A 22162-nucleotide genomic window follows, 5' to 3' on the forward strand; every position below is an offset into this window, starting at 1 on the left:
GATTTACATAAAATGTAAAACTTTTTATTGAAGCTGCGGTTTTAATATTTATTTAATATTAAAAATATTTATAATATTTATATACTTCTATGGTATGCTATAAAAATAACCTTTTACTAATTTCTAAATAGTTTTAGTATATTTAAAACTTATATTGCGCAGTCTTTCTTTTAAAGCATTTTTAACTAAACTGCAAAATATGTAATTAAAATTCATCATATAATATAGCGTATGGTTGTAAAAAATATAGGTTTTTTTAAATTGTTGTAGTCTATTTTTATATGTTGACTTTTCAGAACAATAAACCACATTTAATTTATTTTTGCAAATCAAATGTTTTTCAAACATTTTTATAACTGCAATTAATTATAAAATACAAAAGAACATTTAATTTATAATGTGTGTCATGATGAAAAAAATTCATCCTTTTTTACTTGAATTAAGCTTATGTGAAATATTTACTTTCATTAAAATCTACAACAAATGCACTTAAATAACAAATTGTAAATAGTAATGAAAAAATAATTAATTAATAATTAAATGAAAATTAAGTTAATGGAATGCGATATTAATCGTTTGCTTTTTTAACTGATGTAACACACAATTGAAATACTTAATATACTTAACTGCAACGCAAACATTAATGAGGCTCAAAAACACAATGCAAGCGAGATAATTTCTTAATTACTATAAATATTTCATATAAATTTTTAATATTTATTGTGTTTACTTTCTCTCTATATTTTTTCATTTAATTTTATCTATATAATTTTTATTTTTTTACTTTCGAAATTTTAATTTGCTTTTTTTCTTAATAAATAATTCTCAAGTTATTGTCCTTATTGTTTGAAAAAAAAACACGTAAGCCGAATATTTTTATAGTAATATTTATTCTGATTTCTAATATTGAAGTTTAATAAATTCAGTGAAATGAACAAATACCACGATGCAAAAATTACTTTAAGTGGAATATTATAATTTTGACAACTTTGCGACTTGAGCAATATAAATTTCTAGGATTTTAGAGTGCTCCAGGTTATACATTCACTAATTTTAAATACTAAAATTTAAATCGATTTAATACGCTATGATATTTCTGAAGAGAATCATGTAGATAATGTTGTCTTTAATGAATGCATAATTCGGTCTATAACTGATTGTGATTAAATCACAGATATTTTTTTATGAATGAAGTAAACCAGGGCATTTAGTTAGTTTACTATTTTACGCGAATTTACAGATTATTATAAAAATTTTTTATATTTTGTGTTTCTATATTCTAACAACAATATAATAAAACAATCTTTTTTCTACTTTCAGGTAAATATTTCTATTATACTAAAATTGGAATTTGTGTAAGTAATTCATTAAAATACACGACTATCATTAAAATACAGGACTGTCATTAAAATACTGGATTAATTTTGTGGTTCCGACAGTGTATATAAAAAAAAGACTGTTATAACTTAAATTTCAATCAAATTTTTACTTGAATATATTATTTGAAACATTTCTATTCTATTATTTTTAAGACCATAACTTTGAAAAACTATTAAATAAATAGTTTAGTTGTTTAAAATATAATACCTAATACTATTTTCGTACCTCATTCACAGCAGTATATTCTATACGGTATATCTGTCTTTTCGTTCTTGGTAAAATATAGAGCGTTATTAAAATTTCATTAACTTGAATTGCTTTATACTTTCACTTTTTCGTAGATTTTGCTTACATTTGCAAATCCTTATTATATGATGCTTTATCAGTTTATTCTCAACCATACTATTCTACTATCCTTCTTCCCTTTTAGGACTGTCAGTATATTTGATTATAGATTTTTCTGGTGGTGTATTCATTTCATTGGCGTCATTTTTATTTTCCAATAAAATCAAAAACAAGGACTATAATATCATCATTACCAACTAGAATAGCAAAACATAATGCAATAGACAAATATTTGTCCATTTTTAATATAATATATAATCTTATATATAGAATTCTTCTGTACGTGTGTTGACAGTGAACTCCTCCTAAACGGCTGAACCGATTTTGATGAAATTTTTTGTGGGTGTTCAAGTGGATTCAAGGAAGGTTTAGATTCACAATTTGGCCCACTGGTTAATGTCTTTTTAATTAATTTTTTATTTTTTGGTATCCATACACATTTATATTATAAATTTAAAATTTATTCATGCTTACTTTGATTTGTTTAAAAAGTTTAAAATCTTTAAAATGAATCGTAAAACTGCCGTTGCATTAAATGTCTATAATATATATGTATTTAGAATATATTGATGTATGTTAATATATTTAGAAAAATGTAACAATTTAATAGTTAATAATAGAATTGTAATAAAACTGTTTGTGTGAATGATGTTAAAACTGAAGTAAAGCCAACAAACTAAATTTAATTTTTTAAATATTATTTTAATAAAATATTTTAATTAATATTATTTTTTTCATGTATTGACACTGAACACAGTGTTGTTTTCTTTTGGATAATTCTAATAAAAATGTATCTTTGTGTTTGTGATAGATTCAATTTTAAACTTTTAAAAATAAACAACTTTATATTGAACCGTAAATAGTAGATGTGTACATTTTTCGGAAAATTTTGCTTCTTTTAAAAAGTTGTGTATCATTTTCTTTTTGAAAGAATAAAATTTACATTCTAATGATTAAATAACTTTCTAATCAAAAGAACTTGATAGCTCAATTGACTGGATTCTATCAAAATAAATGAAATTTTAAGCTTTAACGGCACATCAAGTCATTCAAAAGTGAAAGTGTTTAGATTTATCTGCTGTCTGTCAGTACCTTTTTTAAATTTAAGAGTATTTTTGGAGGTATATTTGTTTGAAAACTTAAGCATTAAAGTAAAACATTTAAGAGTATGAATACAAATATTAAATCCGTTGAGCAACACTAACATAACACTAAGAAGTCATTAATCAAATACTCTGAGCCAATTTTTCATCGCAACATGTTTAAGGAAAATGTGCAACCCACTTTACAAAAAAGATATTTAGATACTTAAAAATAAAAGAACACAAATGTAAAGAAAATGTTTGACATGAAGTGCTTATTAGCTAAATAAAGTCGTTCCATGGAAGCAATGGTAAAAAAAAAAATAAACTTAACTGCTGTCTAAATATATAAATATTTATTTAGAAAATGAGCAATTCGTTTGCAAAACTCAAGTATTTTTCATTTCAAAATGTAGAATAATACTTTGCCTTGCTTAAGATATATTGTTGCTCATTGTTCCGATGAAATCTTAGAATATCATTTCAATAAATTTAAACGTTCTTAGGGATTAAACTTACAAATATTTAAAAAGCAAATTTATTTTGAAAATTTTTTTGTAATATAATAAAATATTTCTCAGAAGGCAATCAATATGCATAACATGTTACAGAAACTGTAATGATATGTATGCATAGTGGCTAATGTGAAAGGATAAACCGAAATAGCATCAAGGATAATCCTTTTCAGTTTGTTTATTTTTTTACTTTCGTTTGGTACAGAATTCATAATAATGTTATTTATAATATGTGATATATCCCAATATATGTTTTGTACCATATCTAAATTAAAATCTTTTTTAGTTTTACTTATTTGTATTTTCAATCAACTTATGCAGAAAAAGGCAGTATGGTGCTTGTTTTTGTTACCTTTTTGTATATAAAAAAAAATTCTTTTATCAATATGAAACATAATGTGATGACCCAAAATAAATCAATAACTGCTCAGCAACAATTCTTGCTAGCAAAGTGGGGTTTCATGGTTAATTTGATATAAATCCGATTTTCGTTGGTTTCCTAAATAAGCTTATTTTGAACAAAAATATTTTTATAGCTTTTCAACTTTTAATAAATATTACATATTTTTAATACTCCAAAAGGTATGCCAAATTTTTTTATTTTGATAAAATACTGAAAGCACCACTTACATGGCAAAGGAACCCTCCATTTAACAAACCCTCTTATGCATTTTAATAAAAAAAAATATCTATACACATCTCGAAAAGGACATCGAAGTATTCGAAAAAGGATTGCACGTTTTAAGCATATTACAAACAAACTTTTTGATTGAAAGCTATTAAATAAACTATATTTGAATTTATGTTGCATTGTATTAGATAGTTTTTATCTATGGATTTTAGTCTGTATCTTTTTTTTTATTTTTGTTACTCGATATTTTTGTGGCATAACATTTTCTTTGCATATTTCAATATTAAATTAAATATTTGGTACTTTTGTTTACCCTTTTGCTTTCGATTCAAATAGTTTTAAAAAAATTCATAAAAAATAATTTCATTTGCTTTTTGGTAAAGAGTAATATATGCACAAAGAACGATATACGACAAATATATATTAATAAAACTTTAATAAAAATCTTTAAAAGAATGTTATCAATAAATTTTAATCTTGAAAACTATAATGTTCAAATTAATATGTATTTATATTAAATTTCATTTATTATTTTATCTTTTATTTGAGTTAATGCCAAACAGTACCTTTATTATATTTAGTAGATAAATCTATTTGTATCTTACTGGAGATGTGATGGAATTTTGTTGTTTATATTAATTAAACGTCTACTTTGTTTATTAATGTGCGTAGTTCTGTAGAACTTTTAATGGTTGCAAAGTTTCGACAAAGTTTGGGCTTAGTGTTAAAATTAAAATTAAAATCCTTTTCTGAAAAATTGGAGTGCTTTGCGTTTTCTATATTATTTGACTCTTACAAACTTCAAGTCTGTCTGTAGAACTATATATTTGATAAACCATAGAGTGTTTCTTCTCAACGCTATGTTTTGGTAATTTCAAAATTTGTGGATAGTTGGTTTAGTTCCTATTCCTGTAGTACACTATTTTATTTGAGTAAGCTTTATAGTATGTATTAGACAAATTAACAATATTCGGTCAGAACATTAGTAGTTTAGTTAACTGCAAGAAAATTATTACATATATATTATTAACCTTTTTTGGAAAAACAAGGCTAATATTAACAAAAATAGTGTTAATATTTACGTTTAAATTTTACTATTTCTTCAACTATTATTATTATTGGAATCTGGTTTGGTCTTAAATGTGATGTAAGGTATTATATATTGTTAACTTAAGAAATAAGCTAGTCATATTACTAGTTTTCAAATCTGTTATAATAAATATATGTCAAGTTTTATTAAATCTATTTTCTTTGAGACAAATTATTTAATTAAAACAAATAGTTAAGGATTTTTTTTATTTTTGCTTTATTGTGAAAAAAACTAATATTTTTAGTTTGAAACTTTTTTCTTCATTTTATTTTAAAGTTACTTTCATTTTATATTGCATAAAAACTATTTATATCATAGTTAGATCTCTTTTTGTATTATGTCTTTTCTTTGATAAATTTACTTACATTAAAAAAAGATGCAAATAAGTGTAAATAAACTATATAATTCTTTTATGTAAATTATTTTTCTTTTTGCTCCCAACTAAATAACATATTTTACTGATATTCCATATTCCATAATTTAAGTCTCTTTTTCTTCATTCATCGTTCATGAAGTAAAAATAGAAATAAATAAAAATAAAGTAATGTGTTCTCTACTGCCGCCTGCATAAGTTACTTCCGTGTACTTACGCATCCACTTTAATAAAAGCACATGTAGAAGAGCTCCTCAAACTTGTGCAGCACTTGGAAAAAATCACTTTTTGTGTCGACGTACTTCTTGTGGATCATGTCTCGACATCCCACATTGCCGGCAACATATTTACATTTGTTTCTTGATATAATACGTGCATAAAATCCAGGATAAAAATGTGTGTTAATTTTGTTTACTCAAAGTATTTGCCCTACGAATAAAAAATTATGTTATGAATGTAGCTGAACTAAGTTAACTTTTTATGCAGAAAAAAATTATGAATAGTTTCTTTTAGTCCTTTTGAATTATTATCACTAGAAGTATGAATAATTAAAAGAAACTCTAATCTGTTTTACATAATTTTATTTAATACGCTTAATGTTTCTCATTAAGTATTATAAAACGGAAATTGAAATTAATCCCTTTTACTAACATACTACTGTAATAAATAAATAATAAATAAGGAAATATATTTAATTTTAAAAATATGGGTTTCTAGATTGTGGCAGTCCCGTTTCTTTAGATTAGTAGTATTGTCACTGACATTGCTTTTGTAAACACCAAAAACTTACTTTAGTGATTTTTGAAATGTCTGATAGTCTCATTAATTTCAGGTGTGTGTAATGAAAGTTCTACTAAAAAATCGTTAATAATATTTGAGAAGGACTTCGATGAGGAGGCTGTGTTATAAGAATATCTTTAGAAGTGATGCAAACAAGTCGAGAAAGACAGAGAAAGTGTTGAAGAAAAAAAATTTTTCTTGATGATAATCCCCATAAACCGATTAACCACACAATCAAAATCAAAGATTTAGTGTTCAAAAATCGTCGATTAACGAAAAGAAATCTTGCTAATACTGTTTATATTTCATTTAGATCAATAGCCAAAGTCGTCTAGCATTTTGAAAAATATTTTATGCCTGAAAAGTTTGAATCTCATTAAAAGCTAAATACACACAAGTTTTTAAAAATACAGCGTCGTGTTCAAGACTGTCAAACAATGCTTTATGACTATCAGGATAAGTTGAGATGCATAATAACTAGATAGAAACTGTGTTCAATGTACATGACATAGAAACAACCAATCAATCAAGCGAAGACCGCGTAAATTGTGACGCAAGACCGAAAATATCGCGACAAAGTCCTACGAAAATCAACGTCATGTTAATAATTTTCTTAATTATAATGTTGTAGTGCATTATGAGTTCCATCCACTTTGCCAAACTGTTAGCAGAAAATATTTTTTAAGTATTACGCAGCGTTTTAGCTAAGCTATTCGCAGGAGTTGGACAGAATTATAGAATGACAATTCATGTTTTTTGGTACCACGATAATGCAGCATCTTATACTACATTGATTTTCCAAGATCATTTCGCTAAAACTTAGCTCAACTGTGAAACGATAAGCAGCCTTCGAATTCAACACCGTATAGCCAGAATAGCTTCTAGCTTTTCTCTAAACACAATAGAACGCTCTAGAGAAGTGTTTCGGCTCGATTAAGCAGATAAAAATCGAACCAATGCCATTTCGAAAATCTTCTCTATCAATTGATTCCAAGACTTGAAGAAATCGTTGCAATAAGTGTATTGTATCGCGAGTTGAGTACTTTGAAGAGGTTGAAATAGATTTTTAAGAATTAATATTGATTTTAAAAATTATAAACGATTCAATCTTTTTGTTTTAACACAGTGTTGCCAATTGTTATAAGTTATAAATACAACTTGTCTCCAAATATATTTATTGATGCAAAAATATGTTTTTATTTGTATACACTAAACAGTAAACTTTTCTCTTTAGTCGGGAATAACTGAAAATAAAATTATCAATTTATCCGCTTTTAAAAAAGATATGCCTGTCAAATTTCTTCACAAAATTTCAAGATTCTTAGTCTTTCATCTTCAAATTATTGAATATAAGAAATGCTGCTGACATTGTTATAAAAGGTATATCTATAATCAGAACAATGTGATAATCAACACACGGAAGTCAACTATATTGCTGATTTTATAATCCTGCCAAAGGATATTTGATAGTTCCTCAATAATTAAACACTAATTTTTTTTTCATCAGGTACTTTTCTATTCTATGTAAAAAAAGAACTATTTGTTCTTTGTAATCGTAAATTATCCTTAGTCTCCAAAAGCAGACGCCTCGCTACTGAATGCAACCTATCTGTAATCCCTGCTATCAGTTATAGGCGCTATTTTTTATAATACTAGCTACGGACAAAAAGTTTCACTATTTAATTTCTTTGTAAATTAACATTTGCAAAAATCTATTTTTGGCTTGCTCGATATAAAAATAAGCATTTTCTTAAATAATTCAAATTGAATCACAATCAAAAAAAAAAAATAAGGAATTACGCTGTTTGGAACGCAGTTCATGCAGGATGCGTCATTGCCCAATACTCTTGCTACAATAAGTTGGACAATTATAGTTAATAAATATCTCATGTCATCATGTTGACTCAATATTTTTGTGATAAATTTAAAGAAAATAATGCAGAGTTTCTGGTTTCTGGTTTCAGGAATTATGTGTGTCATACAAGTGATGCGACAATAAATTGTAAAAATGGAATATTGTTGAAAAATATATTAATCGCTATTCATCTTAATGGTTTAATATACGCCATTAAATCATTAAGATTTTTTATGAACTTTTCATAATATCTAAATGTGAAATTGTTCTTATACAATTATACAAAAAGCATGCTGTCAGATGCTGCTTTGGACGTTTAAATGATGCATTTACATATAAATCTTACCGATAGTACTGATCTCCACTAATTTATTTATGTGATTTAAAAATTTATAAGTGCTTTGGTTCTTTTTGAATACTGAGTATTTGGTCGATTCCAAAATTTTTTTCTATATTATCAGCTTATAATATATTCAGAACTTTAAAGGAGAGATTTACATTTATTTATTGTGTAACTCATATGTCTTTAGCATTACTATTTAGGATTTCGTGTAAACATAAGCCCAAAAAATTTTTTTTATATTTTGTCTTAAAGGCAAATTTACATTTGTGCATGAAATAATTGTGAGTAACATTATGACATGTCTTCGACTCGACATTGAATAAGTGCTCAACTCAGACATGTGCCAACTCCTCGTATCTGGTGGGTGGCAAATGTTTGTTCACAAATATGGTGTAAATAAAAAAAGATATTGTTTGTCTTTGTCGATTTCTTACATTACTTCAGCCTGCAAATAAAAGGGAATTGTTAACTTGACAATTATTGTTGTTGCTCCAAGGCGTTTCATAGATTATGTAGAAAGCACACTTATGCACTGTATTGCTTTGTTGACACGTATAATATACTTAACATAAAGAGGATGAGTCAAGTTAAACTAACTTTTACAAATAATGTACTTACGCTACTGTGTCCTACACAGATAGAGACATAATAGGAAAAGGTATACGCCTTGTTAAAATCGGAACATGAAATATTCTACGTAGGCAGTACATACTTGACATGTGCTTTGCATGTAAATACGAAACAATACATAGAAAAAATTTATTTTTAATACAGTCTTAGAATTTTTAGTTTTTGTATTAGAAATTCTTAACAACACACCAAATTTTTGTAATGTAATATCGACAGACTTACTGACAACATGTTTAGCTATGCTAAGAACATTTATAGATATTTTTTTTCCCATGCCTTTTAACCCATAAAATAAGGTTCTAACATCCTGTATTTACATTAATACTTTTTCCTTTTAAACATGCGTCAACGCTGAAATAACGAAATCCTGGTTGTTTTTTTAACTGTCTTTTAGTATATCTTTCTGTCACTCACTTTATCCGTTGACTATAGCACTCAATCCTTTTTTATTGTTATTGTTATTATTTTTTTAAAGCACATTTATCATGGCTTAAAGCACTCCTTCAACGTTGTCATGTTCATATGCAAAGGGTTTTGACTTATTTATGCTGCCTTTTTATTTCTTTTTTTTTTTCGTAAAAAACAATGCGTATTTTTCGAGTGTTTGAAGTATAAAAACTGTGTGGCATTCACGGAAAAATGGCTTCTTCAGATATTTTTTTTAGTATACCGTAAATACGTATGTAGATGGCTAGAAGCGTTCCAATTGTTATTGCAGCCAATTGGCAGCCCGGCTAAGGCAAACAAATAATGAATGCATATTCCAAAAAAAAATATACTTACAACACTTGTCAGTGTTTTAACCTTTTTCAACTTTGATTGAATGGGTTCAGATTTTGCTTTTCCCGCTTCGCTTTATTACATTTGGCAGGATATTAAAGAAACTTTCTACTCTCCTTTTTTATATTTTTAGTTTAAATTCGCTTTTTTATAACTTCATACACACTACATTTCATTGTTATTTCATTTTGGTGTTGGAATCAAATTTTGGTAAAATCGATTCTCTATATATATGAATAGTTATAATAAGGTCACACAACTCCTTAATTTAAATTTCCTCAAGTATGACACAATTTTACATTCTAAGATCCAGTTCAGATATAAAATACCTTTTGTATTAAATTTAATATCTGTTGTGCTGATTTGTGTAGTCACAGAATTTCGTGGGTTTCGTTTTCATAAACGTGAATGGAAAATCTTTGATAAATATTATGTTCCACCAAAATTATATATAAAGTTTTACTGATTTTATATAAGCTTTGCCAAAGCTTCCAAGTGATTCTAACCCTTGAGTTTTTAATTATACGGTAATACAATGAGCCTATAGGACTTAGTGGATTTTTTATGATCGCCGGTATAACCATTTAGGAGAAATTTAACACTTATCTACATAGCATCTAATATTTCTCGTTTTAAAAATGCTGATCATCGATCCATCAATTAGAATTAAGGTACCAATGATAAGCAACTTCACCTATTTGTTGGTGAATTGCAAAGAAATATATGTCGTCTTTAATAACTTATTCATTATACATTATACATTATGCATTATAATTTAGATGAGGTAGATATTACCTCATTAGATATTTTACAGTAGCTAATAACTTTGCAAAAAATTGTGATATTATATAGTGTTAAAATTAAAAAATTGTTATTAGTCTGATTAATAAAGAATTAGATATAATTAATTATGAATATGTGAACGAAAAATAAATAAATGAACATAATGTAAAATAATATATTAATGATATACAGAATATATTCAACCTTGATCAAAAACTCTCAAGACATATCACTCTAGGTTATGTTTTCACACAGAGATTGACAAATTTATTATTAGCTTTCTCTCTTAGTAATGGCTTAACATTTGCAACAATTCTCGCTAAGAATGTGATGTTTTTTGATTTATTTGATATAAACACGATTTTTTTTGGTTCCCGCTTTCTACTGGTCACAGTTGTCATTACTTTCTCTCTAAGTTTTAGTGTCATATCTAGACATTTGTAAAAGCTACACTGCTTTTTATTGTTCTAAAAATTTGAAATGAGAAAGCACTTTCCCTCATTGCCATTTTTATTCGTGAGTGTTTGATCAATAATTCAACTGTATTGGGTGAGTGCAAATTCTTTTCAATTGAACGACAAAAGAAACCAGTTGGGGAACGTGTTTTACTAGCAGTGAGGAAATAATAGAATAATTGAAGATGACTCTGATAGCTATACAAAAATTCGATTATAAAAAATGTTTCGAGGAAGTGCGCTCCAGACAATAGAAAGTACTTCTAAGGAGACATTCTCCATAATCAGGAATAATTTTCTAAAAGTTGTTTATATAATTTTCTAAACTTCCACTAAATTTAAAATATTCCTTTTTTTCAGTACATATAAAATACTTATTTCCTTCTACAATTTTATATAAAGATTTTTTGACATACTGAAGTTTTCTCTTTTGTGTTTAATTTTTGTACTAATAATATTATAACAAATTGTTGTGTTAAAGAAAAAAATGAAAATCCTTCAAGCATTTAGTAAATATTCTTTTATTTTAATTAATTTAATGTGTTCCTAAATATCTTCTATAATTTTGTTAAAGTTTCATAAAAATATTTCCCCCTTAAATACATAAAAATTCTTTTGGCTTTGACTTTATTTGTTATTCCTGGCTACATGGCCTTTTGGTCTTCTCTTATTTGTTGTTTGCCTTTCCGAAAATAAACTTCGAAAATGTCTAAAGATTGTCAAACCAAATTGATTAATAACACTTGATTTTTTCTTGACTCCTCTTGTTTTGTCTTGAGTTTGGGGAATAAAGGCTGCGTAGACCATAAAAAAGATTAATGTGACCATATTTTATATTAAAGTTGCGCATTGTGAGCATGGATTAAAATTTCTATTTCAAAAAAGAATATCTGCTGTAGTGGATTTGAGAAATTGTGGTCCTTTTCGATTATAGTAAAAAATATATATTTTTTGAATATATAACTTATTTCATAAATTGTTTTTCAATTCAAATTTCGCATTTGCATTTTAATGCTTTCCACATTCTACAATCAGTTTTGTATGTACATTTGCATGCTTTCAGTAAGATATATCTGACTATTAAAAATCTTTAAAATGCAAAATAGTTATTTTTTAAAAGATTTTGAATATTATTAAATTCAGTTACGATTACTTAAAAAAAACATACATTATATTATTTATAATATATAAATGAAGAGGTTTTTCGAACAGTAATGAACAACAACAACAAAAATCTATTATATATTTTTTTAATAAATTCACAGCTGTTTCGAGTATTGCCAAATACCCATCATCAGTGGTCTTGAAAATAATTCTTCTATTTAATTATTCGTAAATAATTTTTTGAGACTGCAAGTACCAGGCATCGAACTCGTGTCCTGCCAAATTTGAAGCTCAGAGTCAGCGCACATTAACCAACTAACCCAAATTATATATGACCCGAGTACATCTGTCTCCGTGTTTCTTTTTGATTTTTTACTATTTGATCATTTTGATCATTTTTTTGTTTTTAAGTGATTATTATGACACGTTCATTGTGGAATATTATTAAAGTTTTCTCAAAAGTAAGCTATTTTTTGTATTTGTTATTTTACCGTCTCTAGATCTCAACTTTTCTGTTGACTTTAAATATATATTTATATTTTCCCAATTTCTTCAGTGCTTAATTCTAGATTTTGTGTTTATTATACCAATACAGCATTTTTCTTTTCTGATTTTTCAATGGTTTTGTATTAATTAGCTGGTTCAGCTAAACTCTAACTGTAACCCATTTTTCTTTTAGACTTTCTAGCAGTAACCGGTTAAAGTTCAGAAATTGAAGTCTTAAACAGTTGATGCAATTTGTTTTCTTCTAAAGGGAACGAATTTTTTGTCTTGCTGTAAATAAGAAAATTAAAAACAAAGACAAATTAAATGTAATCTTAAAATTCCTTTGCACAAATTTTCTTTTTCCTTTTAAAAGTAGGGATTTTTACAATATTTTTTAAATATAATTCTTTACTACAGTTTTTTACTTCGTTTTGAGAGAGAAGAAGAGGAATTTGGGTGAAGAAGTCTTAAGTAAAGTGTTAATTCCTACCAATTTTGCTAAAGATGCAAAACGCCTCTTCCTTCAAATAAAAACATTTTTTATTAGCCCCTTGAAGTCCCAAAAAAAGTAGGTTGCAGAGTTGAGCTTAATAGTCTCAAATTATTTCCAGCTATTTCTAGACTCTTAAATGTCTAAGATTGATGTAAACCTGAGAGATTGATTCTGTAATTTGGGGCGAAAAAAAATCCAGTCTTTACATATTTAATTATGTTTCAGCCTTATTTTGTTAATTATTAATTTACATACATAAACAATAACTTAAGGTGGTTATTTTAGAGCATTCTATATATGACAAAATCAGGTTTAAATTTCTGGCTGCTTTAATTTGTGAACGTTGAACAATAATATATTATATTAAAAGTATTATAATAGTATGCTAGTGTACTAATACGGTTCTGGATTTATATAGTATTCAGGAACACTTATAAAAATTTGTATCTTTGTATAACTTTAAGTAAGGTTTATTAATTCTTAATTAATAAATAATAAATTTAGTTTTGTTATTAATCGCATTGAATAGATTAAAAAAAAAAACAAAAGAGAAATTAAGTTCGACACCTGCTTTTGGAACTTTGAAAAAAGAAACCTATTTTCTCACCTACATATTTAATAAATTTGTTCGCACTTCTACATTTAGTATGTAATTATCATTCATATCCAAATATTTAAAACGCCTCTAAAATTAACTAATTTTTTGTGTTGTTGTTCTTGCGTCTTAAAGGTATTGAAACATTAATACATAAATCACAACCCCCTTTTATTCCTTCACTGGAAAGATACATTTCACTAAAAACTAGTTAACTAAACCATAACTAACTCAAAGTTTGCATTCCAACAAAACCGAAGTGAACTAAAGCAATTAATATTTATGCTTCTGTAGTGGTATTTGCTACTTTTTTGTGTGTATTACAGCGCACAGCTGCACGTAAATGTGTCATTATGGAAGATACAGTTTTCAACCGCAGAACAGACAATAAAGTTTGTTACTTCAGCAAAAACTATTGCCAACTGAAAGGAATAAAATAAACAGAAACGAACAAAAAAATATGTAACAAAACAAAAAAAAAACAACAAAAAAAACAAAAACTGAAGAACGAAAGTTTGAGTATTTGAAATATTTACAACGCCACAGTATGTCTAAAATAATAGACTACGTTCAACATAAATTCAGTTTAGGAGGCAAAACAAAGTATCTAAACACATGCGATTTCAGTATATGCCATAAAGCAGATATATGAGTACATGCTTACTAATATACACATAGATACATTGATATTGCACAGTTACAGATAGCGAAACACGCTAATACTGTTGAAAGAGGAAAGTTTTCATTTTCCTCCTGGCTTAACCCTTCAACGAAAATTATTTGACTTTCTTTTGCCAAAGCGTAAAATAGTAAAATATTTATAAATTCCCATAAAAAAGAGTATTTTCAATGTGTTATGTGGAATTCCTTTCATCGTTGGGGTTGGGTATGACAAGTATTTATTTTCACCAGAGAATTTTGGTTTTCATATATTTTAACTTAATTAGTAGTTTTTGCGGTATAACTTATTTCCATGTGTGCCATTTATTATTATAATCTAATTTTTTGTTTTTCAGTTGAAAGATTTTTCTCGCATACGAGAAACCGTATGGTTTGAAGAGATGATGCTGTAAAGTTCCAATTTATAAAATAATATAGTTAGATTTTAATGGTCTTTGTTTTAGTTAAATTTATCGCAAAAAATCATATCTTTTTTAGCAGCTGTAACAATAGTACTAGATTTTTCTACATAATAAATGAATTTTTTATTTACCTTCGTATTCCCAAAATATTCATTTTTTAATTCAACTAAATTTTATTTAAAATATAAGCTGAATTTTTTACCCGCAAGCATTGCAATAGCCAAGTTCACTGCAAATTTGGTATAAAACATGTTTTATGGACTATAAAATTTGAGTATTAAGCAAATTGCATATAAAATTGTGGTATCTTGTACTCGTGCCAGTTGTGCCACCATAAGTCTGCCTTCCTGCATATGTTTATTCCCACTAACCCATATGGTAACCGAACAAATTTTAATAATTAAATATTTTTATTATTGTTGTTTTTGTTTCTTCTAACATTTTATTGTTTCTACAGAACCATATATCACATAAACTACTACCGAAAAAAAATCTTCGATTAGCTGCTGCCAGTGTAGCACATCCCAAACCGTTAATATTTGGTTTATGGTTGGCTCGTGATTTTATTTGTGCAATAATCGAAGTTATTAGAGTGCTTTTAGCAATTTTTCACAACACATGGCTTATATGTAATTGGTTCATTTAATTCTCTTTTGCAATATTGCCAAATAAAATAAATCTAAAATTTTCAGAAAGACAACCAATCGTTACTCTCATACTTCTATTGGTAAATAGCTTTTAAATTACTTTTATTATTTGAAACACCAAGCAATTATCTAGTTTATCTTACTTATGAAGAAGTTTATAATATAGTGCGAATTAATTGTTAGTTTTATAGTTGGAAAAACCACTTGCATGTACAGTAGTACAATACAGTACAATCAACCATGTGCAATAGAGCGGTCACACATGACGTATGAGTGTTATGTATTCGTTGGTAACATAAACTTCTTCTTAACAAAAAGAGTTATAAATTTTTAAATGTATGGTTTAGGTTTATTGTTATTATTTTTATTTTATTATTTATTTTATACCATATTTTAATATTATATGAAGTTAAGAAAAGAAAAAATTAGAATTATTATAAATTTGGTTTTTATAATAAATAATATAATAAAGCTTTAATATTTAAGCTCATTGTTAAAAGTCAATACTATCTTCTCTTTACATATTATAGTACTTTTTGGGCTAAATTAAATTAGCTCGAATTTTTATTACATATGCTGTATATGTTACAATGTTATGTCAATTTAGATGATCTAAACTTCGACCTAAAGATCTTTTGTGTGCACCTTTATGAGCTTTGAATACTTTTCTTAGGATATTTTCTTCAATAAATTCTTCAAAAAGTAACAACTTCTTTCTCATGACTTATTTCTTCATCCGATATATCATCCGATGTATTGTTTGTATCTTGAATTTAATCCATTTTACATATTTATTTAATTTTCTAGTTCTCTCATTAATTAAGTACATTTATATATATATATATATTAACTAAATTTTTGGTTAACAATATAGCCGTTTTAAATATCGCCAGATATCCGGTATCACTAACCTTTGGAGATATTTTATGTGCCATTGAACACGTAAGACTACATTTCATTTGCATTAATCAAACCCATGCCGCTGCAATTGTGAATTTAATTTTTTTTTTGGTTATATATCTTTATTGGAATCCACTTTTAATTTGTAAATAGAACGATTTTATTTTGCTTTCTACAAAGAAATTGTTTTTACGTTTGAAAAAAAATAATACATTAATTTTAAAACAAAACATTTTTCGAGAACTTGTAACAAATATTAGAAATTACAATGTATCTGATAGTGTTTAGAATTTTTAAATCTAAACTAATATAGTAATATAACTATATAAAAATTAAATTAAAATATATATATATATAAATCGTGAATCCAAAAATATTCAATTCAAAAATTAGCATTAATATATAAATTTATTTGTTAAGACTTATAAAATAATGTTAATTCTTATAAATTATTTATATGTACCTATTTTATATTTTATATTAATATAAAATCTATATAATTATAAAATAAATTTGTATATTAATTAAATTATGATTACTGCATAAAATATCTTTCTAGTCGTCGTGCATGTAAGCCTATCTATAAATCTATAATAATAATTATATTGTGATTAAATTAATTAAATTGACACAAATGGTGTCATTAACTCCAAATTTTTTTTTTTTTTTTTGGTTTGGCAGTAGGTGGAAGCATCGAAAGCCACCCACTAAACCACTTCTTAGGAATGAATGGCGAAGATTTCCACAGCATTGTGAAAACTTCATTCCAGTAATCAGGGGAAAGAGAAGAAAAAATAGACTTAGTACCTAGCGAGCTAGATTTATCTAAGCCAGAAAGCAAGGGCGTACATTAGGGAAATTGGGTGGGTTAGAAATTGAAGAAGGGGTGGGTTAGAGCAGATGAGCGGGGGCGAGGTTAACGGTAAACTTTGTGACTGAGGTCACGATAGCCGCGGTTATATAGGGGAATGGAGTGTAGGTTACGGTCAAAATTTCAATTCTGTTGTTCTTTAATTATATGGACTAATTAACTAAACGAAATATATCTAAAGACGACTGATTATGGGTATTGGGCAATACTAGAAATAGCTTTATTTAGAATCAAAAAAATCCAAATAAATCCGTTAATTAAAAAATTAAATTTTTGTTTTCATTTAAAAAGCAAAAACAATTAAAAAATTTTTTTTCAAACCTTTCCATTTTAAAAAATAATTCCTTTATAGTCATAAATTACTTTAAAAATTAAGTTTAAGTATTAATAATTGTTAACAGCATTTATATAGCTGTTGTTTATATGCGGATAATTTATTTATTTATTTGTGAGTTAACATTAAACTTAATTTTAAAGTTAATTAAGAATAAGGAACCGGACTACTTGGTCCTTCGCCATGTGCTTAATATACGGATAATTAAAATCAATAAATGCTTGTACACGTCACTGATGATAGATATTCGGTAATATCTGATAGAATTGTATAGGTTGTCAAACAATTCACATAAATAAAAATTAATATATAATTCTTCTCATTATATTGTCTTATTATTCGCTTTAATTATTCTATAAGTTAATTTAATTTAAATTTAAAATATTTCATCTTAAACTTAAAATCCCTTTTTTTTTCTTCAAATAATTTAAATTGGTCATATTTTTTTCAATAAACAAAACATTTAACTAATATTTACTGTTGATATTTGTGAAAGATTTATTTATTACTTCTTAATTGCTATAGATTTATATATCTGCAATATATCATAAGTGAATAAGTAGCTGCTATTTATTTATTGAATATTCATTTGGATATTTTTGTATTTATTTAAACTCAAGGCAAATTAGTTTAAATTTTACTTACATTCAAGCTGCACTCATGAACTAGAACCAGACAAGTATGCAAAATTGAAACAAATTGCTGCTCGTATAAAGCACAATTAATTATTTATTTTTATGTAGATTTGTTTTATTTGTATCTCAAGTTTTAAAATATTATATTTCCATTAAAATAAATTCAATTTATTCTAAATTCTATAGAATTTATGTTCTCAATGTGCTGTGCGCTTAGTATTGAGAAACTTAATCCAAAATTTATTTAAAATTGATGTCCCATGATACCACTTTAGTACAATTTATTTCATCTAAAAAAAAGTTTGGGTTTTACATTTTTTATGTTTCATTTTAATATAGTTCTCCATAATTTTTTCATATAATATAAATTTTGGACGTTTTATGATTCCTCTGTGGCGCAATTGGTTTGTGATTTTTCAAATTAATTTCTTGATTTATATTTTAGTGTGTTTTTTGAGAAAAAAGAAGTGATTAGTTTGCTTTCCTCGATTATAATAAAAATAATATAAATGTTTTGTTGAACTTCATTGCGTGCCATTGTAGAATTGATCTATATATAAAGTACTTTTAAATAAATATTAATACTTCATAATGAAGTATTAATGCTACATTACGCCAATTACGTTTGAACTGCTCAGGTTTCCTATTTACTCTCAAGGGACTATTGCCAAAGTATTATTTCGCTATCAAGCTGCAGTAAAAGATTGTTCTGTTTTAATCCATCAATAAAAACATGAAACGGTGGGTATTAATTAAATCAAATGAAATGCTTATTATAAAAGTTTATCCTTAAAACTGGTGCTCATTAACTCCATTAAAACTGTCATTTAATGGTTTTTCTGCAGTGAAAGCTGCAAATCCTTTTCGTAATCCTTTAGGTAGAAAAAATTAACTTATGTAACTTATTGTTATATTCTGTATTCTTAACTTATATTGCAAAAATGTTGGTAAATTGATTAATTTATTTTAAGAGCATATCATAATTGTAGAATATATTGTGTGTACTTATTATTTTCCCATTTATGTTATAAACGTTGCCGTTATGCTGGCTGTAATGATAGGAATACATTTCAAAAATAAAATAAAATTCTCATTTCCATTAAAAACCATACAATCTTTTTTTAATAATTTCTTTTTAAAATGGATCCTTATAATTACATTGTTTTTTTTGTTTTGTGTTTTTAACTGAATTTATTCATTAAATTTTATTCTGTGAATTATATTTTACAGGTTTGTGCACTATCAAAACGTGGCATGATGCTCCAACCGGATTTGCTTTCGTACAGTGAACCTATTGTAGCATCTGGCGCCATAGCAGCTGCTTCCGCTGTGGGCTCATCGAGCAATGTTTTGGGTGTACATCATCATCAGGGTTCACAGGGCATGGTGGCGGCGACGGCCACTTCGTCACTTAATACAAAATTAATACAGCAAAATGTTATTATTGCCAGTGTTGGACTAAGTTACGAAGATGTGTTGAATGATGATTTTCAGTTTGACATGGACGGGCATGATGTGATGGTATTTTTACATATACAAAAAACTGGCGGTACATCGTTTGGACGTCATTTAGTGCGTGATTTGGATTTAAAGGTGAGTTTTTTTAAATTTAATTTTTTATGCTTGTTCTTTTTAATTTCATTTTTCTTAATAAAACCCTTTTTTATTTATTAATATTTCTGAAACAACTTTACACTTCACTTTAATTTTCAAGAAAAACTCATTTTAATTTATATTTTACTTATATGCATACATATTAGGTTCTATTTATTTAACTTGGATGCTATTCTATATCTTATGCATTGTACAACACACATAGTTTGTTTAATTTAATTTTATTATTTTATGTACGTTTTCATTATACAAATAAATAGTTGTTGTATTGAAAGTATTTAACATTCTCCGCAATTAACCTTTGTGCTAATAATTAAATATTTCTGTCAAAAAGATTTCTACCAAATCCTAATAATGTCTACTAACTAAACTCCCTAAATCAAATCATTAATGTTTTTTATTTTAAAAATTACAATATTATAAAGTAAATAAGCTTTGATACAACTAATGTTAATTGCTTAACCAACGAGTGTACATAAAAATTGATTTTTTTTATTTTAAATGCAAGATGATCATGGGGTTGCTATCATTGCAATGGTCTATTGCGGCCTAAGAAGTAGTGAAGATGACACGTTTCCTCGTTTATATGCTTCTTAAACCCAATATAATATTCATGTGGTTGTTTGCTGATATTCTCTTTAATCGTTATTACATTGAATGGCGATGTATACCAGAATTTCTATTGTACCATGGTGCTCTCAATCAAATTTAGGTTCTGTTTACTAGCTCAGCCCCGTAGTTATGTTACATAATGCTAGACCGATTTTAGTATAAGTATAAGATTAAGATCTTATTATAGATAATAGTGAAAAAGGATTGTTCTAGTGTTCTTATATATTGATTTTTTAAAATTGATTCTCTTGGAAATACGCACTGTTCCAATTGTTGATAAATCTGCTACCATACAATTTATTTATCAAGTTAAGTACTATATAATATAATAATTTTATTAAAGTCTGCCATAATCACAATAAATTCTTAAAGTTTATATTTCAAAAATCGTCCGAAATTTGGACTATAAAATAATGTTTGCCCAGTATGCACCACACAAATTGACTGACGACTTAAAACATTACTCGTCGATCAAAACTTGTAACTGATTTTTTAGAACCAGATTTTTTCGCTAATGCTTAAACGTACTGTGAACGGATTGCCATCCGAAATGCTTGAACTGGGACTATGAAGAATTGGCACGATAGATTCGATATAGATATTCGTTCTTCGTTTTTAAATAGACAATGTCCACATTTTGCTATTATGTCAATCACGGATCCATATTACCGACGCATGTTATTACCAATAGATGGACTCACTATTTGTAAATAAGTTTTCAAATTAAATTTCTCTATATACTGAGAATGTTTAATATTTTCAATTTTATAAATTCGTATACTTCATCTTTTTTAAAATAATATCTTTAGAATTTATTATCACTGATTTTCTTATATGTGAAATATGATATTTAATTTGAAATTACTGACTTATGTCCCGTCTATGGTATACTAAATAATACTTAGACAAAATTACAAGCCCAATTAGAGACGGCTACACTGCCCAATTAGGGACTTTCTTTAACGCGTGTCTACTGTTGTAGCTGAATGTAAGAGGCGGATGAAACTCATCTCTTTCATTGCCCAGTACTTTCATTGCACAGTACTACATTGCTTGTATGCCCGAACCCATTCTGTGGCTTGGAAAAATGTAATTCCTTTCACTCATTCAGAAAGAAGAGAAAAAACAAAGAAAGGTATATTGTAATAATCTACCAAAATATCATAATTGAAATCGCTTATATGGACTTTCAACGTAAAATGTTTTATAGATTGTATGTCAATAAGTAAAAATAATTTAAGGACCATTAAACGAATGCTATTAAGGTAATGTAGGTTTAAGTATACCTTAAGGAATTTGGTACTTATATAATAAAACTATCAGGTTTTGTAGAAAATAGAATCAAACTTTAAAATATGTACTAGAAGTTCCCCTGGCGCTGATAAATAAAAGAATTACCTAGGTGGACATCTTATATCGGGTGAAGAAATAGAACTTTGTAATTAAACTTCAATACTACAAGTTATAGAAAAAAATTCACTAATGAAGTAGTTATTTAATGATACTCTATGAAAGGGGCACAATAGATCTCTAGGTCGCAGTACAAATTCCACAAGCGTAATAATAATAATTATCATTAGCATAAGCACTAAAACGACAAGATAATTTATGGTGCTTCCTTGTCTTGTATGTATGTATATATACTTATGTATATGTATGTAGCATCGCAATGAACTCAATCCTTGAGCATACCTTAGTCCATCTTATTTGTATAAGATGAGCTGCCACATGTATCTAGCTACTTACC

The 22162-nt window shown here is 26.7% G+C and overlaps 1 protein-coding gene across 1 annotated transcript in view; it reads left to right on the top strand.

The window, feature by feature from the left end:
• The window catches only part of LOC119675962, a 141338-nt gene that overhangs the window by 70777 nt on the left and 48399 nt on the right, over positions 1-22162 (top strand). The window contains exon 2 of the mRNA XM_038087180.1: positions 19420-19782. Within this exon, the coding sequence (XP_037943108.1) occupies positions 19420-19782 (363 nt within the window). The remainder of the gene's footprint in view (positions 1-19419; positions 19783-22162) is intronic.

This window comes from Teleopsis dalmanni, chromosome 2, assembly GCF_002237135.1.
Source record: "Teleopsis dalmanni isolate 2A chromosome 2, ASM223713v2, whole genome shotgun sequence".
NCBI classification, from domain to species: domain Eukaryota; kingdom Metazoa; phylum Arthropoda; class Insecta; order Diptera; family Diopsidae; genus Teleopsis; species Teleopsis dalmanni.